The sequence below is a fragment of the Pipra filicauda genome, unplaced genomic scaffold, assembly GCF_003945595.2.
Source record: "Pipra filicauda isolate LSUMZ 115617 unplaced genomic scaffold, ASM394559v2 scaffold331_size1881853_pilon, whole genome shotgun sequence".
In the NCBI taxonomy this organism is placed as follows: Eukaryota; Metazoa; Chordata; class Aves; order Passeriformes; family Pipridae; genus Pipra; species Pipra filicauda.
Window position 1 is genome coordinate 890,240 of NW_024104456.1, and position 18,964 is coordinate 909,203.

Genomic DNA, 18,964 nt, shown 5'->3' on the forward strand with positions numbered 1-18,964 from the left:
TTTTACATTGTCAGAAGACACAAGAACACAAGAAATTTGTTCATATATGCTACATTACTTACACACAACCAATGTACGTGAAGGAAGATATCTGATCACATTTAACAGATGCCTCTCCTGATACTCATATGAGATGGAGCACTTTAATTATTTCCTTTCCTTTGTATTTTTCCGTATTTTTAAGAAAAGCCTCTACTGTTTGAGCATTGTATTTCATAATTTGAATGTAGTTACAGTGGCTTCACACAGGAGTACTTTAGGAATTCCTAGACATCTAATGCAACACTCACTTATTTGTGGTAGTATAAAGAAAAAACAGAAGAAAGCATCACGTCGAAGAAAGTAACTTAGTTATTGTATTCCTTCCTCATCATTCAGAAATTTATGAGTTTTTCATTAAAATTCTCAGTGTCAGAATTATTAGCAAAACTCAGAAAAATGTTAGAAAAAACAATAGTCATCTTCATTGAGGATATCATTCATCTGCAGTCACTTAATTTAGTTTTTATACTACAAGCTTTATGCCAAAACAATTTACTATTAGATATAAGCACAAACGGTAACTTGTGCACTGGAATGCCAATAAAAAAGAATTTTGGGGATTCGCCTCAAATGAATAGTGTGATCAGACAATTAAATGCCAGTACTAGTGAAATACTAGGGCATGTTTCTCATCAATGCACACCCCGTATCTGAAAGATTTCAAATACATTTTTAGTGGTCATCACTCAAGCTGCTAAATACTGCTTAGATTTAGCCTGGTGTCAGGGAATAAAGGAATTTTAAAAGAAATCTCTGTATTCTTAACACTTAAGAAATTAGTGTTAGAAATTCAGATTAATTCTTAAATTTAATTCTTAAAACACCTGCCAACTAACAGTACAGAACAGAGCATTCATCTTCTTTTGTGCTAAGACATTCAGAAACTTTACTAAAATTATTAAGTAAAATATATTGTAGTAATGAAACAATTTATCTTAAAAATACATTGTTACTCTTTCAAGGAGAGCTAGCTTATTTGGTTGAAATTCCAACACCTATGTTACACAGAAATTACTGAAAAATTACCCAACTCTTATAATTAGAAGGAACACCTGGTAAAGTCAGTACTTTTTTTTTTACTGCTATTACATTCATGTGAAAAAAAAAAGAATATGAATTTATTTTCCAAGTGAAAAATTACAATATAAACATACTCTACCACTGTGCAATTCCACTCCATAGAATTCAAGTGTTCGTGCTATATTTATATAGCAGGACTCTGCTTCAGATTGCTTGAGGCCACTAAAAGAGGGGAAAAATAATAAATATGAACCACAGGCAAATAAAAAAAATTATATTGTATTTGTTTAAAGGCAGAAAAAGAGAAGAATCCCAAAGCCCACTGTCTGAGAAATAAATCTCACTAACTAGTACCACAAGTTCTTCACTGGAGAAAATCCTCCTAAAGTCCTATCAAAAAATTGAGCAAATTATACACAATGTTATTACCTTAGCCATTCTGGACCAGCTCTTTTTAGAAAAATAATTTTTATCTCTTATGTTCAAAGGTATGAGGAAACTACTCCCCTAAAACCTTACTTTACAGCAAGAAGCTTTATCTGTAAATATTCTATATTACATGGTCCCTCAGAAGGAAGTCATTTAGAAGAAAGATTAGCAGCAGGAATGTATTAATAAAATAAAAGGGAGAAAGTAGATTAATAAAGTTATGAAACTCACCAAGGAAAAGCCATCTGAGTTTACCTACAATCTATAAGTCCTAAAATACTTCTTTCTCCTGCTGCTATGTGCAGCAAGACATACAAGGATTTGATCTTCTGATCTTCTAGAAAGCTTCTACAATTCTGAGACTTACACATTTTTTTAATTTTTTTTTTTTAACAGACACAAAAAAATCAAAAATCCCCACACCTTCAATAATCAGGTTACGTATCCTTATGGAAGGATAGAATCTACTAAGAGTTTTAAAACCCAAAGAGTTCATCAGTGATCCCCATTTAGCTGGTTCTCCCACGCAGCCTACTAATCATTCACATGAGAGGAATGCAACGAGGCCTAAACAAGATTCCTTTAGGTGTGATAATGAAAGTAGTCCTCTCCAATAAACTGCAGGGCCAAGACCTGTAAAGAAACAATCAGACAAGAGGCAGCTCTATCCTGGAATCTGCCATAGCCTACTGACATTGTGCTGTGCCCACAGTGATCCTGGACTCACAGCACAGAGCAGTGATTCAGGCACTGCTACACCCCATTGCAGTAACTGTGAGAACAGAAGCTGAGTGATGCATGTAATATCTGCACACACTTAAGTAGAAAAGACATCTGATATCATCCTGTCATATCTACAACTAAGTGCAGGTAAAAACAACACTTTGCTAGGTAAGCTTCCAAAATGACATGCATCAAATTATGTTAATCAAACCCAATTTAAATAGAACCTGCAAAAAGCTGACATAACATTGTGTTAAGAACTGCAGCTACAAAGGCATTCCACATAACTCAGTAATTCTCATTTTTGAAAGAGGTTTTAACTCAAAAGGTAGGCATCTATTACTTCCAATTAATATCCATCCTTTTAAATGCCAAGCCATCAAAACACTATGCCTTGAAACAGACACTTGAGGAAATATTAGATCATGCTCCAGGAAACTTAAAGCTACCTTGAATTTGAAAGCAATAGCCAGTAGTGTGGCTTGAGGATATCACAATATTGGAAAAAAAGAGTAAGGACAAAAAACAAAAAAATTATTATACTATAGGATGCTGAATATATTTGCAAGAGTACATCACCTTCATTTAAAAAAAATTGATCAAGAATTTTGTTCAGAAAGTCTGTTGCATACCAACAAGAAATGTCTGTAAATGTTAATTCTCAATTTGCATATGTCATCCACACCTGACCTTGTATCTTAAAAGGCCAACAAGAAAAAGTATCTCAGCACAGACTTATGGGGTTTTTTGTTACACCCTCCTACTCAATTACAGATGAAACAAAACTTTGAGGTCCCTAAGCAGATGGTAGTTATTTGGTGAGATAAACAGGCAAGAGGAAACTGGTCTTGGTGTCTCTTCCCAATTTTTATAGCTGTTGATACCCAAGGCCTAACAAATCTTATCTGGCATATATATAAGCATCCTATGAAGCTTCAAATGCATCCTTCTCCTCAAACTGATGGCTGGATCTTGCAAGTAATACAAAAACTTTATAAATTTGGACAATGTTTTCATCCTAAGATCTCAGGCTGCTTATGCACTAAACAAGAAACAAAAAAGGAAACCATGTTAGAAGAACCTACATACATAACCCCCCCACACGGTTTTAGGGATGAATACAGAAGAAAAATTTCTGAAGCTATACCAGTTCAATATGACAACAGTGACTTTCTCAGCAGTTATGTACTGTCCATTGAATAGTGTCTGCCATGAACATGTTCAGAGAACTACTTCCTCAGGTTTGCAAAGTAACATAAATCCTGGGTAACAAAAATCTTGCATCGAGTTACAACACACAAGACATAACTTCTCAAGTCTGTGTGTTTCACCAATTCAAGCCTTTTAATCTTCCTTTGTGAAAGTTTCCTAAAGGACAGACACTAAAGAATGAAAATCCTGTAATCTAAGGATACTAATTCAAAGGTTCAATAATTTACAGATAACTTATATGGTCTACAGCAAATATTATTTGCTACAGATCAGCAGAAATCTCATTCCAAAGCAAGAATGTTCTCCTCAAAGGGTAAGAAAGTAAATTCTCCCCTTCTGTCTTTCCTTCCCAAAGGCCTGGTGAGCACCAGAACCATTCTCTTCAAGCATATTATGGCATTGAATTAGTCAAAATCATGTCTCAGACCTAAGTATTCTCTATACACGCCAAAGGAGTATGCAAGAAATACTGCCAGGATAAATAATAACTTGTCTGCCTCTCCCTGCACTCTGAATTAAATAGGCCTGAAGAGCCAAGTTTAAAAAAAGGTGTTAAAACAATAAATATTTCTTCTAGTCCAGTCTACTCAGTATTTTTATTCAGAACTTCAAATACCACAATCTACGCTAATTCAAATACAGCAGTTAAACTTCTCAGTCATCAAGGGTTCACTCTGCCACAGTCACTCAATAAAAGCATTGATTTCATTGAAAAGACAGACTCCACCACATCTTAGGACCAAAGGTACCTTCTGGTCTCTGTAGGACATAACCAGTTTTATATCTCTTGCTACCATAGCACTAAAGATATGAGTTCAACCCAACCACTTCGAGTCTCTTGAGAATCTTCCCTCCAAGATGACTGCTTCCTAAAGACAAGCAGATTTATTTTTTTCCTGTCCACAAGTCCCCCTCTAAAAACTACTGAGCCCACTGGAAACTGCAAATTAATATGGAAGGAGTAGAGGCATCAGCTGCTGTGCTTCTGAATATGAACTGCTATGAAAGCAATCAAGATTAGTATCTACATCAGAAGGGAAGTTGCAGTTAAGAGTTCAGTGGTTATCTCTCCTCTACTTCATAAATGCCAATGCATGTTCTGGACTGCTAGGGAACACGTGAAATTCAGAACTATTCACTACACCCACTATCAGTAAAAAAACAAGAGGGAGAGGTAAGAGTATTGAAAGATAAAAAAAAGAGCTGAGGAACATTAGGAGGAGATGAAAATGGAAATATTTCAGGCTATGAATCAAAGAAACTAAAAGAGTGAGGAATTAGCTCTACTACAGTTAAAATACAGACAAAGAAAACAAGTCCATAGAGATTTGGATTTCATTTTCCCAAATGTTCACAGACAATTTCTTAGATTGGCATATTTGCATTCGGCTTGCAAATATCTGATCAACACCTCTAATTCTAAAATTGCAGTCTTACAAGAGACAAATCATCAGGGTCAGAAAGAGTAATTAGCAGTACACTGACTGGAATAATATGTTGTATTTATATTACACTCATGAGAGTGGAGAGAAAGCACAATATTAATTGAGGTGTTTTATGGTTATGGTGGGTTTGTTTGTTGTTTTGGTTTTTTTTTCACACAGATAGACAAAAAAATCTATAGAATTTGAAAAATGGTCAAATGTCCTTGTTCCTCAAACATCTAATACAGTGTTCTAGATGGTTGCCATTAATAATGTATAAGGCTAACTGATTTACCGGAGATTATAACTAGATATTTATTTAAATGTTTCAACACATTAACCTTATACTCTGAATATAATTAGGCTAGCACCTATTTCACTTAACAGAAGGTAATGAAATATAAACAGCTATTGTACCAAAACTACTAAGACCCTAAGTCTTCCTTTTAACATCTTGTTTTTTCTTTAAAAACTCAAGAGGTGAGAGAGAAGTAAAAGTTCATATTACCTGTGTTGCTCATGTAGAGATTCTACTTTGGTAAGAAAATCTTTGTTCTGCTCTGGTATAAAGTTATAATTTGAGAGATATCCTGAATGATGCACAGAAGCATTATAGTCTCCAAGTTGTGCTGTTAGGAAACAAGAAACACATACACAAAGTTTTCATAGTTAATTGATCTTTATTTAGAAAAAATTCCTTCTCATTGAAACACATACACATATGGGGAAGTGCAGGAATTACAAACTATTTTCCAACAGACAAGCAGTGTTGAACACAGTGAAAAAAGATTTTTTTCAAAATACACTTACCGTAATCTCAGGCACTGAATGACTCAGTAATTTATTTAGTTACTTATATAGCCCCACTTTTGCACCACAAGCTGTAACACCACCAGACAGGCATTATATGCCATGATGGCACAGATGTGCAGTACTGTAACATTAGAGAACACCAAATTGCTTCAGTAAGAGATGGTAAATGAAATCAATTTGATACATGTTTACTTGACCATAGTATATTAGAAGTCTTCAACAAGATCTGTCAACTAGAAAGCATCTACTCTTCACACAGTCAGATAGAAATTGTTCAACTCCCAACTATGGTGCTGTCCTAGAAATTCAATTGTCAAAACCTTCCTCAGCTGAACATAAGTTACTTAACAAAGCATGTGAAATAACTGCTGATTTACATATAATATTACCTAGCTTCTACAAAAAGTATATATATGTTTATAGCCAAAAAGAAATTCTCTAAAACCTTATTCCTTCAAGAGTGATACTGATTAGTAGATATTTTTAAACAGTTACTAGGTAAAAAGCTAATTCCTATCCGTCGTCAGTGGCATATCTGAAAAGCAATGAATGTAAACCGTAAGTTCATAGCCTCAGTCTGTGTAAGTTTTGTTTAAAATCTAGGTCAGCATAAGTTTACACCCTGGAAAATGTACACAAACCTTTTAGCTGTTATGAAGTAGCAAGGTTTGGGGCAGCAAGGAGACTGCTTCAAACAAATTACTTGTCTAATTACCACAAATTTACCTAGTTTCAATTAAGCAACTAATTCAAACCTCATATTTCTTGAAATCTGTGTTTTGATTAAACAGTTGGAGATTAAACACCAAAAATGATGGTATGTATGTATAAGCAAATCACTCTAACCTGTACTAATCTGCTTTTTTCTGAAGAGTGTGAAATAATGAATATAAAGACTTAAGTTTCCCAGAAGTTATTTGTATAACTTGAAAATTAACACAAAAGAAAATAATTGATTGACTGCAAAGAATTCAGCATAGAAAGCCCCTCAACTAAATCAAAGTTCAAGAGCATACTTTTAGGAATAATACTATTAAAATTATTTTCTAGGAAAAAAAAAAGTATAAAAGCAATATTTAAATGATTCATGTTGAGGGATGGGGGTGTGCATCAGAAATAACTTACAGCTACAACAACTACAGAGGATCTATAATGCAGGGGATAACTAATATTTGCCCCTTATATATATTAAAAAAGTATGATTTCTACGGCCCAGAAAACGGAACTACTGTGACACAAAACAATTCCCAGGCAACTGTGGTCTAAAGCTAATATTGTGGCACATCTAATTGTCAGCATCATGGCAAATATTTCAATAAAAAAGTGAATTATAAACAGTAAGTAATTTACTTTGAATGCAGATGTTCCTGATTTGCTCTAGTCCTTTTTTTGACAGGGAACCTGAACTTTAAATCACTTAGCAAAACTAAATATTTACTATTAGAACCAAAACATGTTTGAACATTTCTGTCAAATAATATTTATCTGAAGAAGAACATCATAACAACAATGACAATAAAACAAACAAAACCACCAAACCAACCAACCAAAAAAACCTACCACAAAAAAACTAGACAGAAGATTCAGAATTATTACAAGAAGCTGAAATAATTTTTAGGAATATCTATATATTAACAAAAGTCTAAGTCTGCCAAGACTAAGACTAAAGCAACAACAATAAAAACAAAAATTAAAAGTTTTTAGAACAAAGTAGGCATTCTAATAACACTGTCAAATAAAACACACAATTTCATAGATGACAGTAGTTGATTGAGGACCTTTTCCTTTACTAGTCATGAACACAACCCAGCTTTTCTATGAAATAATCTATGTTTTTAAGATTTGTTGCAGCTAGTTTGAACTACAATCTTGCCAGTAGGAAAAGGCCAGATTGCCAAGAATAAGATAATGTAGTTGTCCACTTCAATTTTATTTGCAATAGGAAAAGATATTTTTACTGTAATTTTACCTTCTCTAAAGAGGGCAACTGCTGTTCCTTCATACATTATGAGGTAGAGTCTTCTTTCTCATATTCCAAATATGAAGGTCGTTCTGGTCTTTTTTCCTCTTCCTCCTAGCTACCTGAGGTCATGCCAACAAGGGGAGCAATTTAGAGTACTACTTGCTTCTCCAACTCCCTAGACAACTGTCACAATTGAAGAGAAACTATAAATGCTGATTTGTAAACATCCTGGAAGACTAATGATCGTGTACAGGATTTAATTATCCAAGTAGGGAAAAAAAAGTTAGGGCATATCAAGACATCAGTAAGAATGATAACCTATGATGTTTCTATCTCTTTACTGGATTTCTCTAGAAGAGAAAAGAGAAGAAGGAAATTTTAAAGACTTATTTCTAATCTGAGCTTCTCCTGACATAGTTTCTGTTCCGATGACATGAGCCAGCAGATACTCAGTGAAGATAAAGTTACAGTATAAAAAAAAAGCATACTTTTACATTTCTCCATTCTAGACCATTGCTGCTCTTTAATACGTTATAACTGGGAAACAATATAGAGTAAAATGAACGAAAATTGAACCAAGGATGAGTCAAAAAAACAAATAAAATCCTGCTATTTGAATGTCAGATCTAACATGAAAGGCTTCAAAGAAAAGAATTTGATAAACCATTCATTTAGAAGACCATATTTAATAAAAAGAAGACATTTGTTTTATAACTCCCAGTAAAAGAAGAGTGCAATAGCCAAGTAGCCATGTTGACATACCAAAACACTAGTTCTACAAGCTTTCAATACAACAAGAGTTTATAAATTCTTGAAACACAAATAAAGTCTTGAGATCATATACGTTTACACAGCATATGATCTGCCTATGCCTTATTGAAGTCTAAACAAGCCATCTATTCAGACCTTTAAAAAAGAATTTGTTCAGTTAGAACAAATGTGTACATTTTTGTCTCTGTCTCCTAGCAGTAGAAAGACTCCTGTGAAGGAAAGCATCAAAGAAAAGTGTTATTTAAATTTTTTTTTTAAACGTACACATTTTAATAATATTATGATACAGAGGAGGAGAAGACCAGGAAGAAGTGTATTTATGTAGCATTGATAGATTTCAATAAGAATTCTATGGGCACAGATGTATCTTCCCTAGACAGAGAAGCTCGAGTAGTAGATATATTACTGAACTTAAGAAGATGACAAAAAAAAAAAAGGTAAAAAAGAGAGTTTTATAGAGGGAAGATCTTACACATACGGAAGCAAAAAAAAGGTCACTGATGCAACAGCTTTTACAGTACTTGCTGAGGCTTCGTTTATACAGTGGGTTTTTTCCAAGAAATCATTGATAAGTCAGTTTATATATTAGACTAAGGTAGCACTGATCTCATTTCTGTACTCCACTACCCCAGGGAGAGGGTGCAAGAAAGACAGTTTGACTCTTCTTTGAGTTGCAAACCAAAACAGTGACAGACAACAGAAATTGCAGCATTAGAAATGCAAAATGAATATGGGCAACTTGATCTGACACTGAAGAAGCCCCTTCCAAGCCAAATTTGTCTGTGGTTCTTACTTACATGAAGTTATTGTTGACATCCAAGCTTTCCACTACATGATCAAAATAATTATTTGTTTGGTTCCAGCTTAGAAATTAATTTGGTTGTTATTTTGAATGCTAACAGTACCAAAATACCAACTTTCAATCTGGCCCAATTTCTACAGTCCCAGAAAACATAATTTAAAAAAGATAAGTCTTTAGCTTTGTATAACTTAAAGGTTGACAGATTTCTACTTCCCATATATGTGATGTTCTTCAAGGTACAGATGACATGTTGGTCTCCAACTCTACAGAAGAAAAGTGGGTCTCCAATTCTACAGACTTTGCTTGTAAATAATAACTAAAACAAAATTTGCATACAAAGAAATAGCATTATTTCTGCACATGGGCATTTCAAGTAACTACAGATGTGAGAAGGGAAATGTATGAATGGCTCACGGGGCAACCATGATGGGAAATCAGTTATAAATAATATGGACACTTTGGTCCAAAGGAATGCCTACAAAAGCTAGTCTTTGAAATCTAGTTTAATATCAACTTTCTGAAGACCTAAGAAGTGCACCAGAAAAGAATCTAATCAAATAGTTTAGTAGAGAAAACCAAAGAAGTTACTGATTCTCAACAGTAACTACAAAGTATTCAGGTAGTAAAATGCTTCTGGAATCAGAAAATAATCTGCTACAGTAGAATTCAGTTTCTAAAAATGAACATAAAACCATAGATTATTATTAAAGAGAGACTAAAAAGGTTCATTGAGATGTAGACGTAGCAATTAAAGACACCATGTTGAAAATTGTTTTCAGAGAGAAACTCCTAAAAGGACCAAAACCCTCAAAAGGGAATGTTGAGAGAAGGAAAGGTATTTCAACAAGTGGAACTGGCATCCAAATAAGAACAAGAGCATGAATACTAACCCACTCAGCCAGTAAGTAATTTTGATGTCACTACTGGACAAGCAGAACTAGCTATCGTGGGTAAAACTAACTTGTTTTGTAAAAGGAAATAATGCCTCACACTCAAGAGCCCTTAAAAAAATGTTCAGCCTAGACATGACTGTAAATAGCTCCTTATGACCACTTACGACAGCTGGTCATTTTGTGGTAAGACAGAATGAGAAATTAGGCATTAATAAAAACAAAGGAACACTTGTAGGGGAAAAAAAAGAAAGCTATGCATACACAATGGTGGTCTCCAAGTTATTTACCACTCCAGAATGAAAAATGAGCCAGTCATTGTAATGTCCTTTATTAAAAGAATTAAAAAAATAAAAATCAGCAGCTCAAACCCTGGACACAGTTAAACAACAACACAAAAAATAATCACAAGAAAAAGGAAGAAACAAATTAGAAAATATAAGCTATACTGAGTTGCTTTTTCTGCATCTCAAATACAACATGTACTTCAGAAACTATACTGACACAATAAAAAAAAATTAATGAGAAAAGCAAAGTGTAATCCAAAGTACATTTTGAAAAAGTATGGTGATAAAAGACTTCAGGGAGTAGTTATCAGTACTCCCCAAATGTTACAAGGTTTTGCAGAACCAATGCATTTATCTTCTGTCATTTATGTTGTCTCTCAGCACTCACCACTACTCATTTTAGAATCACAGAATCATTTTGGTTGGACAAGATCTCTAAGATCATCAAGTCCAGCCATTAACCCAGCACTGCCAAGTCCATGGCTAAACCATATTCTTCAGTGCCACTTCTACATGTTTTTTAACTACCTCCAGGAATGGTGACTTGGTTACTTCCCTGGACAGCCTGTTCCAAAGCCTGACAACCCTTTTGGTGAAGAAATTTTTCTGAATATCCAATCTAAAACTTCCTTGGCGCAACTTGAGGCTCAAAGTTCTCTTTATTCATCCAATCTGATTTTTATTCTGAGGCATAAGGGTTACAGATGCCCCAGAAAGTAGCAGAAACCTGACTGACCTCTTAGCAAATGTCTCAGCTTAGATTATGTCCTTCTGAGCACTATTGCACTTCAAGAAAGTATGGGTGGGGAGCACATACAGAGGAAAACCCCCAAATGAAGAGGCTAATTAGGAAGTCTGAGGTTTCAATCTAATTTCTATAAAAAGAAAGAGGGGCAAAATGAAGGCAAGTTAGAAGAAAAGAGTCAGTCAAAAAGAAAGTCGATGGGGGAATTGTGTAGTGTGACCCTCACCGTGGAGCTACTGTTGACGTTTCTCTAAATCTTACGGCCCAACTCTTCTTCTGGGATCTCAGTTTTCTGGTATTCTCAGAATTCTAACTCTCTTATGCCTAGTTCCTGAGGGACTTGCATATTAAGCTCAGCTTTCCTTGAACCCTTACCCTTGCTAGCCTTCTTAGAAGAGGTTAAAGTCCATTTGAATCTCAAGCAAGTTAACCTCTTTCTGGACAAACTCTCAAAGATAGATAGCAGTCTGCTAGAGAAACTTTCTGATTCTTAAAGCAGAGCTGTGAGGGCAACATGATCACAGGAGACAAGAGCAACTGATGCTCAGGAAAAAGCAAGCTTAGAAGCATTCATAACATCTTTGTTGGCTTTGTTGCTGTGCTTTAGATTCAAGTACCAATTCAGCAATGGATTTATGCACATAAGAGCATATTCTTATGAAACTCGTGGGACTTCTTACATACCAGTAGGTAGTCATTTAAATAATGGCCTGAAAAAGGTAATTTACTACATGAAGTGATAGAAAACAAGTGCTGCTAAATCAGTTTTGTGACATTTTAAATAAAAAAAAGTAATAGACATAGTGTAAAGGTTTTCTTATTTAATTTTATACACTGCACAACATTCCTATTTTACACTAGTAAAAACCAAGATGTACACTTCATCATTAGATTTTTTTCAGTATGAGAGTATCCTTCTGACTTAATTTTGAAATTATTTGTAACGTAGCTTAACAATTTCCTTTTTAAAAAAAGATTTCAAAATCCACTGATCATTTTGTCACAAAGTACACTACTGATAAAACACTAACAACTTATTTTTGAGTTGTCTGAGCTGCATTCATAATCAGGTTTAGTCACGTTATTTAGACACAGTAGTCATACCCACTTGCATTCCCCTGTAAGTTAGTACCACCAGGCAACACAGGGTGTGCTATAGCAGTGCAGAATAACACATCAGAACTTTACTTCAGAACCACAGTGCTGAACCCTAATGCCTGCAAAAGGGCAGTACAGAGAAGCAGCATTCCAGTGGCACAAAAGATTTGACCAAAAACTGTCCCTTCGCAAAACTCAGACAAAGCCTGTGAAGGTCAACCATACAACTGGCACATGTAAAAACTATAGTTAAGAAGTAAGAGTGGAAATATCAAACACAAGCCTTCATACACAATGAAAGACACTTGCTTCAGCCCTCCCATCAGCTTCAACTGCTACACCTTTTAAATAAATAACCCACGAGATCGTCAAACAACGATTTTCCCTTCTGCATACAAGGGAAGTTACTGCAGGAGAGAGTAAATTGAAAGTCACCATGAAGTGGCAATAAACAGCTCAGGTAGAACCAATTCATGGTAACTTCAGACAATGGATTTTTCATAAGCAGATACCTCATATCCAAGAACTTCTTCTCTCCTTTCTAAGTATGATTAGAAATTAAAACAGTAATAGAATAGGATTTAAAACAATTTCAGTTGACAAGAATCCCACCAAACATAACTCGATAAGGAGACACAGATTTCCCTCAGATTTCAGAAAGTCTTTCCTATGCCATCGCCTTTAGGTAAACAGCAACAACCTGGTAGGAAAACAAAAACTTTTAATTTTTTTTAAGGGAATACATCTTTTTTTTTTAATGTTTCATCCTTTATGAATGAAGAGAATAAATATTGGCATCATACAAACAGCAACAAAAAGGACATCAGTGAGCTAAAAAAGAAAGGTTAGGGGGTTTTTTTGGGTTTGTGTTTTTTCTGTCGTTTTTTTCTTTTAATTAAAAAACAAAACAACAAAAAAACACCACAAAAAAACCCCTACCACCTGGTAACATCAGTATTATCTATGAGCTGAAAAACCAGGCAAATAGCTGGATAGGAAATTCCAGAATCCACCATAAAAGATTAAAACACACTAGCACCCTTTGACAATCTTCACTGTCCTTCTATCATTTCCCTTCAGTATAGACAAATGCATTAGTAGGTATCCTAAGCACTAAAAAGGTAACAGTCATAGAACTGAAGGGGAAACAGAAACTACTTAGGGATTTGTGGCACACTAGATGTGGCATGATTAATTTTACTTTGTGATAAGATATTTACATTCTTCAGTGCCCCTTTGCATTTTTGAGCTTTAGCACAATTGGTCAGCAGAAGTATATTTAACAGTCCTAACAGAGTGTTTCAGCCTTCAAGTACCCTTACTGTTCTTCAGGAACACCAGAGCAGAATGTGTTTCATTTGGCAACAAAACTGAGACTGCACCCTACTATGGAAAACTTGTTCTGGTTTCAATTCTTCTTACTAAGCTTGAATGTGATTACAGTTCCATTTTATGAAAGGTTGCAATATCTGACATGCTTAAACATAAAAGTTAATGTTTTATAGCCACTTAGGATTTTAATAGATACCAAGAGTTTATCACATTCTTCTTTGAAACTCACATTTAAATTATTTAGCTTCACCCTTATTTCAAACAAAAATTACCTCAATCATTTCTGTGGGTCTTGCTAGCGTTCCATAAAGAAATGAGATTCATCCAAATAATTACGTAACTATTCTAAGCATACTTTCCCCTGACAACTATTTTAACAAATGTGCAAACTCCATCCATCAAACCCTCAACATTGTTTTTTTTCTTTGTTTGCTTAATGAGAAAGCTTTTCCTCCAGCTGTTTTTCACTATCTGTCCAGTATGCTTGTGAGGCATTGGATCAGACTCCATTTTGGTTTTCCTACAGAAGATGTTTTTCTAGTATCAACCTTTCAGTAATTTTTTACCCAGTTGCAGGCAGATGAGAAGGATGCAAGTTCTTGTATGTAGAGTCACCTTAAATGTATTGCAAAGTGCCAGTTTTACACAACTAACAAACTAAATACCATTAAAAAAATTACATAAGAACACTGTAATTTCTTAATAATGAGTTTACCTTCCTCTTAACTGTTCTCTACATGGCCACTTATTCCCCTGGAATGCTTTCCCATAGCATTGCAATACACAGTAAGTTTCACTATTTTGTTTCCGATGACAATGAAAACCTGACTTTTTTGTCAGCAGTACAAGTACACATAAATAAGAACAATATTACCCTTGTATCAACTTTTTTACTTTTTGACAGGCCTAGCAAGTACACTTTTTCTATTTAGGCTATCTGAAGGCTGCTTTAACAACCTGAACCTGCTTTACAAAACTTCAGCCATAGCATGTTGAATACTCCACACAAATAGGTAAAGAAAGAAATCTCTCCTGATTTTCCAGTGCCAAACAGCAGAGAAGGTCATTGGTCAAATATATTTACTAACAAAATAATGATTGTTTATTACTTACATTGTACTGCATACGATGCCAGGACAACAGCAGAACTAATGGGGCATGACAACCTGGAAAGGAGAGGAAATATTTGTATTTATTATACATAATACTATATATAATTATTATATTATATAATAATGTAGTTATTATATATAATATTATATATAAATATGTTTTTTATTACTTAGACTGTATAAATGACTTATTAAAATGTCTCTGCAATTAGTTCAGTATATGAAGACTTGTTTATCTTCAAGGAGTATCTGATTTTTTCTAAGTTTGATTGTCAAAGCACAGTAGGACTGGACATTAAACAGTTTCTTAACTGAATGGAAGTAAGTAGTTCTAAAATAATATGTTCGAATTCTTACTAGATGATTATTCAGAAAAGAAAAAGGAGATGAGATTTTTATGAGGCTCTGGACATTACTTTAATAGTTGCATTCTGGTTTTTTTAAAACTAGACATAAACACTAAAATTAGCCAATGCCGAGCACAAAGACAGCTCTTATCTTATGACCAAAACTGACTCTATAGAAGAAAAAAAACAAATCCTAAATGCAATTTACGTTTGGCAGAAGTACTTGGACTATCTTTCTCCCCCCCCTTTTTTTTTTAATGTACAAACACACAGGAATTGCAGTCAAAGGAACTACTGGGTATATACCCACCATATAGGTAATATAACCCTGAAATCAGAAGAAACGATAGTATGAACTGCTCTTTGCTACTCCCTCCTGCTTACCACAGTGGATAGTTGGTCCCACGTGGAATTCCATGCCTGTCACAGCAAGCCTTGCATAAATATCTATTCAGCTAACATTGTGCCTGCAGACACATGGCATCTCCTACAGCTCATTTACAACAGACTTCTCAAATGTTCTTAATGAGTAAGCTATGTGACAATTTGTAACATTTCCTAGCAATTTAATTTTCCCTTAAAGCAATGTTTCACAAGGCACATTTTTATAGCAACAATACCCTCAGAAAAAGGCATTTTTATTTTATTTTTAAAATAATTATAGAGAAATTGAAGATTCTTCTTCTTACCTTCCTTCTGCAATATCAATCTTCAATTGCAGAAAGAATAAGTGCCTAGAAAAGGTATTTTAGGAAAAGAAAAAATGTACATTTATTTTAAAAGGTATGGTTTAAATGGCTACATATATTAGTTTTATTTTATTAGATATCTCAGCAAACTATACAAACAGATGAATAAAGATTAGTGGCATTGACAAATATGCAATCATACACCCACTTAGTCCGATAAAAGTTTTAAAGATCTTTGGCAGTCTGTACTGCAACTCCAGGATCATAGTATTAATGTCACAACTAACACTACAAAAACCAAACCACTACAGAACTGGGCTCTCTTTCTTCCTGGAATATTGACTTTGAATGCAACACTAAAAAAAATCCAAAAACAAAAACAAACAAACAAACAAACAAACAACCCCCATCAAGATAGACTGTGAAAGCCTATCTTGCAACAACTCAATTGAGAATGAGACATTTCTCTAGCAGTATATGATGACAAAAAGCTCTTAAACAATTCTCCAAGAGCAGTTCAGTCTTGCTCTTATTAGTGTATTTGACAATGTTACTTTTTAGTGCTACTGAAGAAATGAGATATGAAGAAGCATAAAGAACGGATCACCAAATAATTTCAGTTTTAAACTGCAGAGCAGCTTAAAACTGCATGATTAACAAATATCAAAACAGGTCAATAGTTATTTATATTCTCAAGACACTGAAATCAACAAGCAGTGAAAATGTTACAAAAATACCAGATTAATGGGTGCCCTCAAATTCTAAATTCCAAATCAAAGGCACTGAACAAAACAAGTATTCAATTAAAATCTTGTGACAAATTAATTGAAAATTGCTTATAATTCATGTACCCCATCACCCTAAAAACTCAGAGACAGGTAAAAAAAAAAAAGTCTACTGTAAACCAAAGGACTATAGATCTTTGCATGTTACAAGTGTAATGGGCAAACTAGGAAACAAGAACTGTTATCTGTTCTTCCTGAAACAAAATAAACCCCACCCTTCCACACCCTTGGCATTAAATCTACTGCACATGTTCAAAACTGACTCAATGTTGATACAAAACTTCTAAGATAGATCTAGGGCATGCAGGCTCAAAAAACCCAAAGAATTCAAGGTGCAAATAAACCAACTGACATCTTTGTACTTGCTTATATTCCTACTGTATTTTGGAGTTGTAGGCTGTGTGTAGCAGAAACCATTCATCGTGAGCATTGCATCAAGCTGTCCAATCCAAACACATTTAATATTAAGAGTTATACAAAGTTATTTATGTAATAGAGCATAGTTTGCAAAGCTTTGGACATGCGAAAGGAGGGTTTTACACATTCCTAGTTCATAGAAGCAAACAAAGAGAAGTTACCTGGTTTGTTCTTGCTGAAGTGTGTTCGGATCAGGTATAAAAAACCTTACACGAAAACGAAGGGTGCAGGGAAAACCTCCTGCAATATTTTAGAAGAGCAAATAAAATTTTTAGTTTAAAACAGAAAACAGTTTTAATTTCTATATTTCCAGAAAAATTACCTGAACAACCACAGGGAAATCTCATGTATTTTTCTCATGAAACTAGAAGAAACTATGAGAAGTCTCTCCTGATCCCCTAACACCAACTTTGAGAAGAAAACACTCAAATGCTGTAATGCTTTCATTTAAAGTATATGCTACTTTGCATAAAAGGTGTTATTAAGGTACCTTTGCCTCATAAGTATTAGAAGAGAGAAAAGAACCAAATATGCTTAAGGTGTCTCAACTGGCATAACGCTCAATTCTATCTTACATATAAATACCTGACATTACAGAAGTTCACCATGCTAACCTTGTGTATGAATTGAAAAAAAAAACAAAACAAACATAATTTGTAACACAGGGTAAAAATAAGAGAGCTGAAAAGCATAGCTCAAGTGCCACAGCATAAATTGCAATAGTGTCACTCAGTCCTCCTAAGCTGCTATCTGGCACCATCATACTGGCCCACCTGTACTTCTTGGTAAGCATTCTGTGTTACCCAAAGCTGTTTATAAACAAGACACACTAGAAAAACACATACACTTGGAAGTGTGTGGTGTTTTTTGTTTCATTAGTTTTTAATAAAAAAGCAAAAATTTGTTTTTTCTTGCTGTACTTGAGACAAGAAATTGCCATACAGGAAATTGGCTATGCTTCCCTCAATCAAACCCCTTCTTCCTTATCTTCCCTATCAGGAGGAATTCACTGGCACAACAATATGACTGCTGCTTTCATGGCCATGAAGTCTAACACTGCTCAGAAGCCAGGTTTAGATGCTATTACAACATCAAAGTTAGTGACCTAGCAGGTCGGATAGGAGTAAGGAGTAGTAGAAAGCTCTCTTGAAGAGACTGGTAGAGATAAGACTTGTTCCTGATGAAAATTTGCCATCTGGACAAACTGCATTTTTTCTAATCATAAGAACACAGAAAACCAGCACTACAAAGTTACAATCAAGATATTAAAAACAAGTCTTACCTTTTAACTGTTTTCTAATAGGTTTGCTTGGTTCAAGCCATCGCTGTGAAATGAAAAACTATTAGATGGATTAAAATATTTACAAATAAATACTGTTTCTTTATGTGCATGTGTGTGCATGAATATGTGTGTATACATATATGTGTATGCACATATGTATATATATTTATACATACATATACATGCACACACATTTATTATTAACTGTACTTACAGGTGAATCTACTGAAGTTTCATTTTGCTGTAAACCAAAGTATTCCTTCTCCGTCACACCCAACTGGTTATAGGTCATATCCAACAAAATCTGTCCAGTGTCTTGTTTCTGAAAATGAGAAAACCTTAGAAGTGAAACTCTGCAACTCTTATACATTTTAAGATACAATTAACTGAAATATCTTTTTTGAATGTAACTCATGAATAAAAATAGCTGCTAATTCATCAATTCAAAGTTTCTCAGCAATAAAAACTTTATTCTGATAAAAGTTTGGTTTTCTTTCCAAAATACATTAAGCACATGAAATTTCCGAATGTGAACTGACATGTATTGCAGCCCTTGAAGCGGGGGCAGCAATTTAATTGTAAGCAGACCACCTCTCTCTTGCCCACAGTGGGAGCAATGCCCTTCTCTGGAGTGGTAGCCTGCAGGGATGGCTAACAGACACATGAGGTTGCTCTGGCCCCTGCTGTCACCACCAGCACACTCTGTTTCCACATCATCTGCCAAAAGGCAAGTGAGTATACACTAGGATGGGGGAAAAAAGAAGGAGGATGCTGTGCTCCA

At 34.6% G+C, this 18,964-nt stretch overlaps 1 protein-coding gene across 1 annotated transcript in view; it reads right to left on the reverse strand.

Annotated features, from left to right (window-relative positions):
• The window catches only part of PTPN3 (protein tyrosine phosphatase non-receptor type 3), a 115,994-nt gene that overhangs the window by 57,878 nt on the left and 39,152 nt on the right, over positions 1-18,964 (reverse strand). The window contains exons 3-9 of the mRNA XM_027715750.2: positions 18,398-18,505; positions 18,184-18,226; positions 17,063-17,141; positions 15,700-15,744; positions 14,665-14,717; positions 5,359-5,479; positions 1,197-1,284 (exon numbers count right to left, since the gene is read on the reverse strand). Coding sequence (XP_027571551.1) covers positions 1,197-1,284; positions 5,359-5,479; positions 14,665-14,717; positions 15,700-15,744; positions 17,063-17,141; positions 18,184-18,226; positions 18,398-18,505 — 537 coding nt within the window. The remainder of the gene's footprint in view (positions 1-1,196; positions 1,285-5,358; positions 5,480-14,664; positions 14,718-15,699; positions 15,745-17,062; positions 17,142-18,183; positions 18,227-18,397; positions 18,506-18,964) is intronic.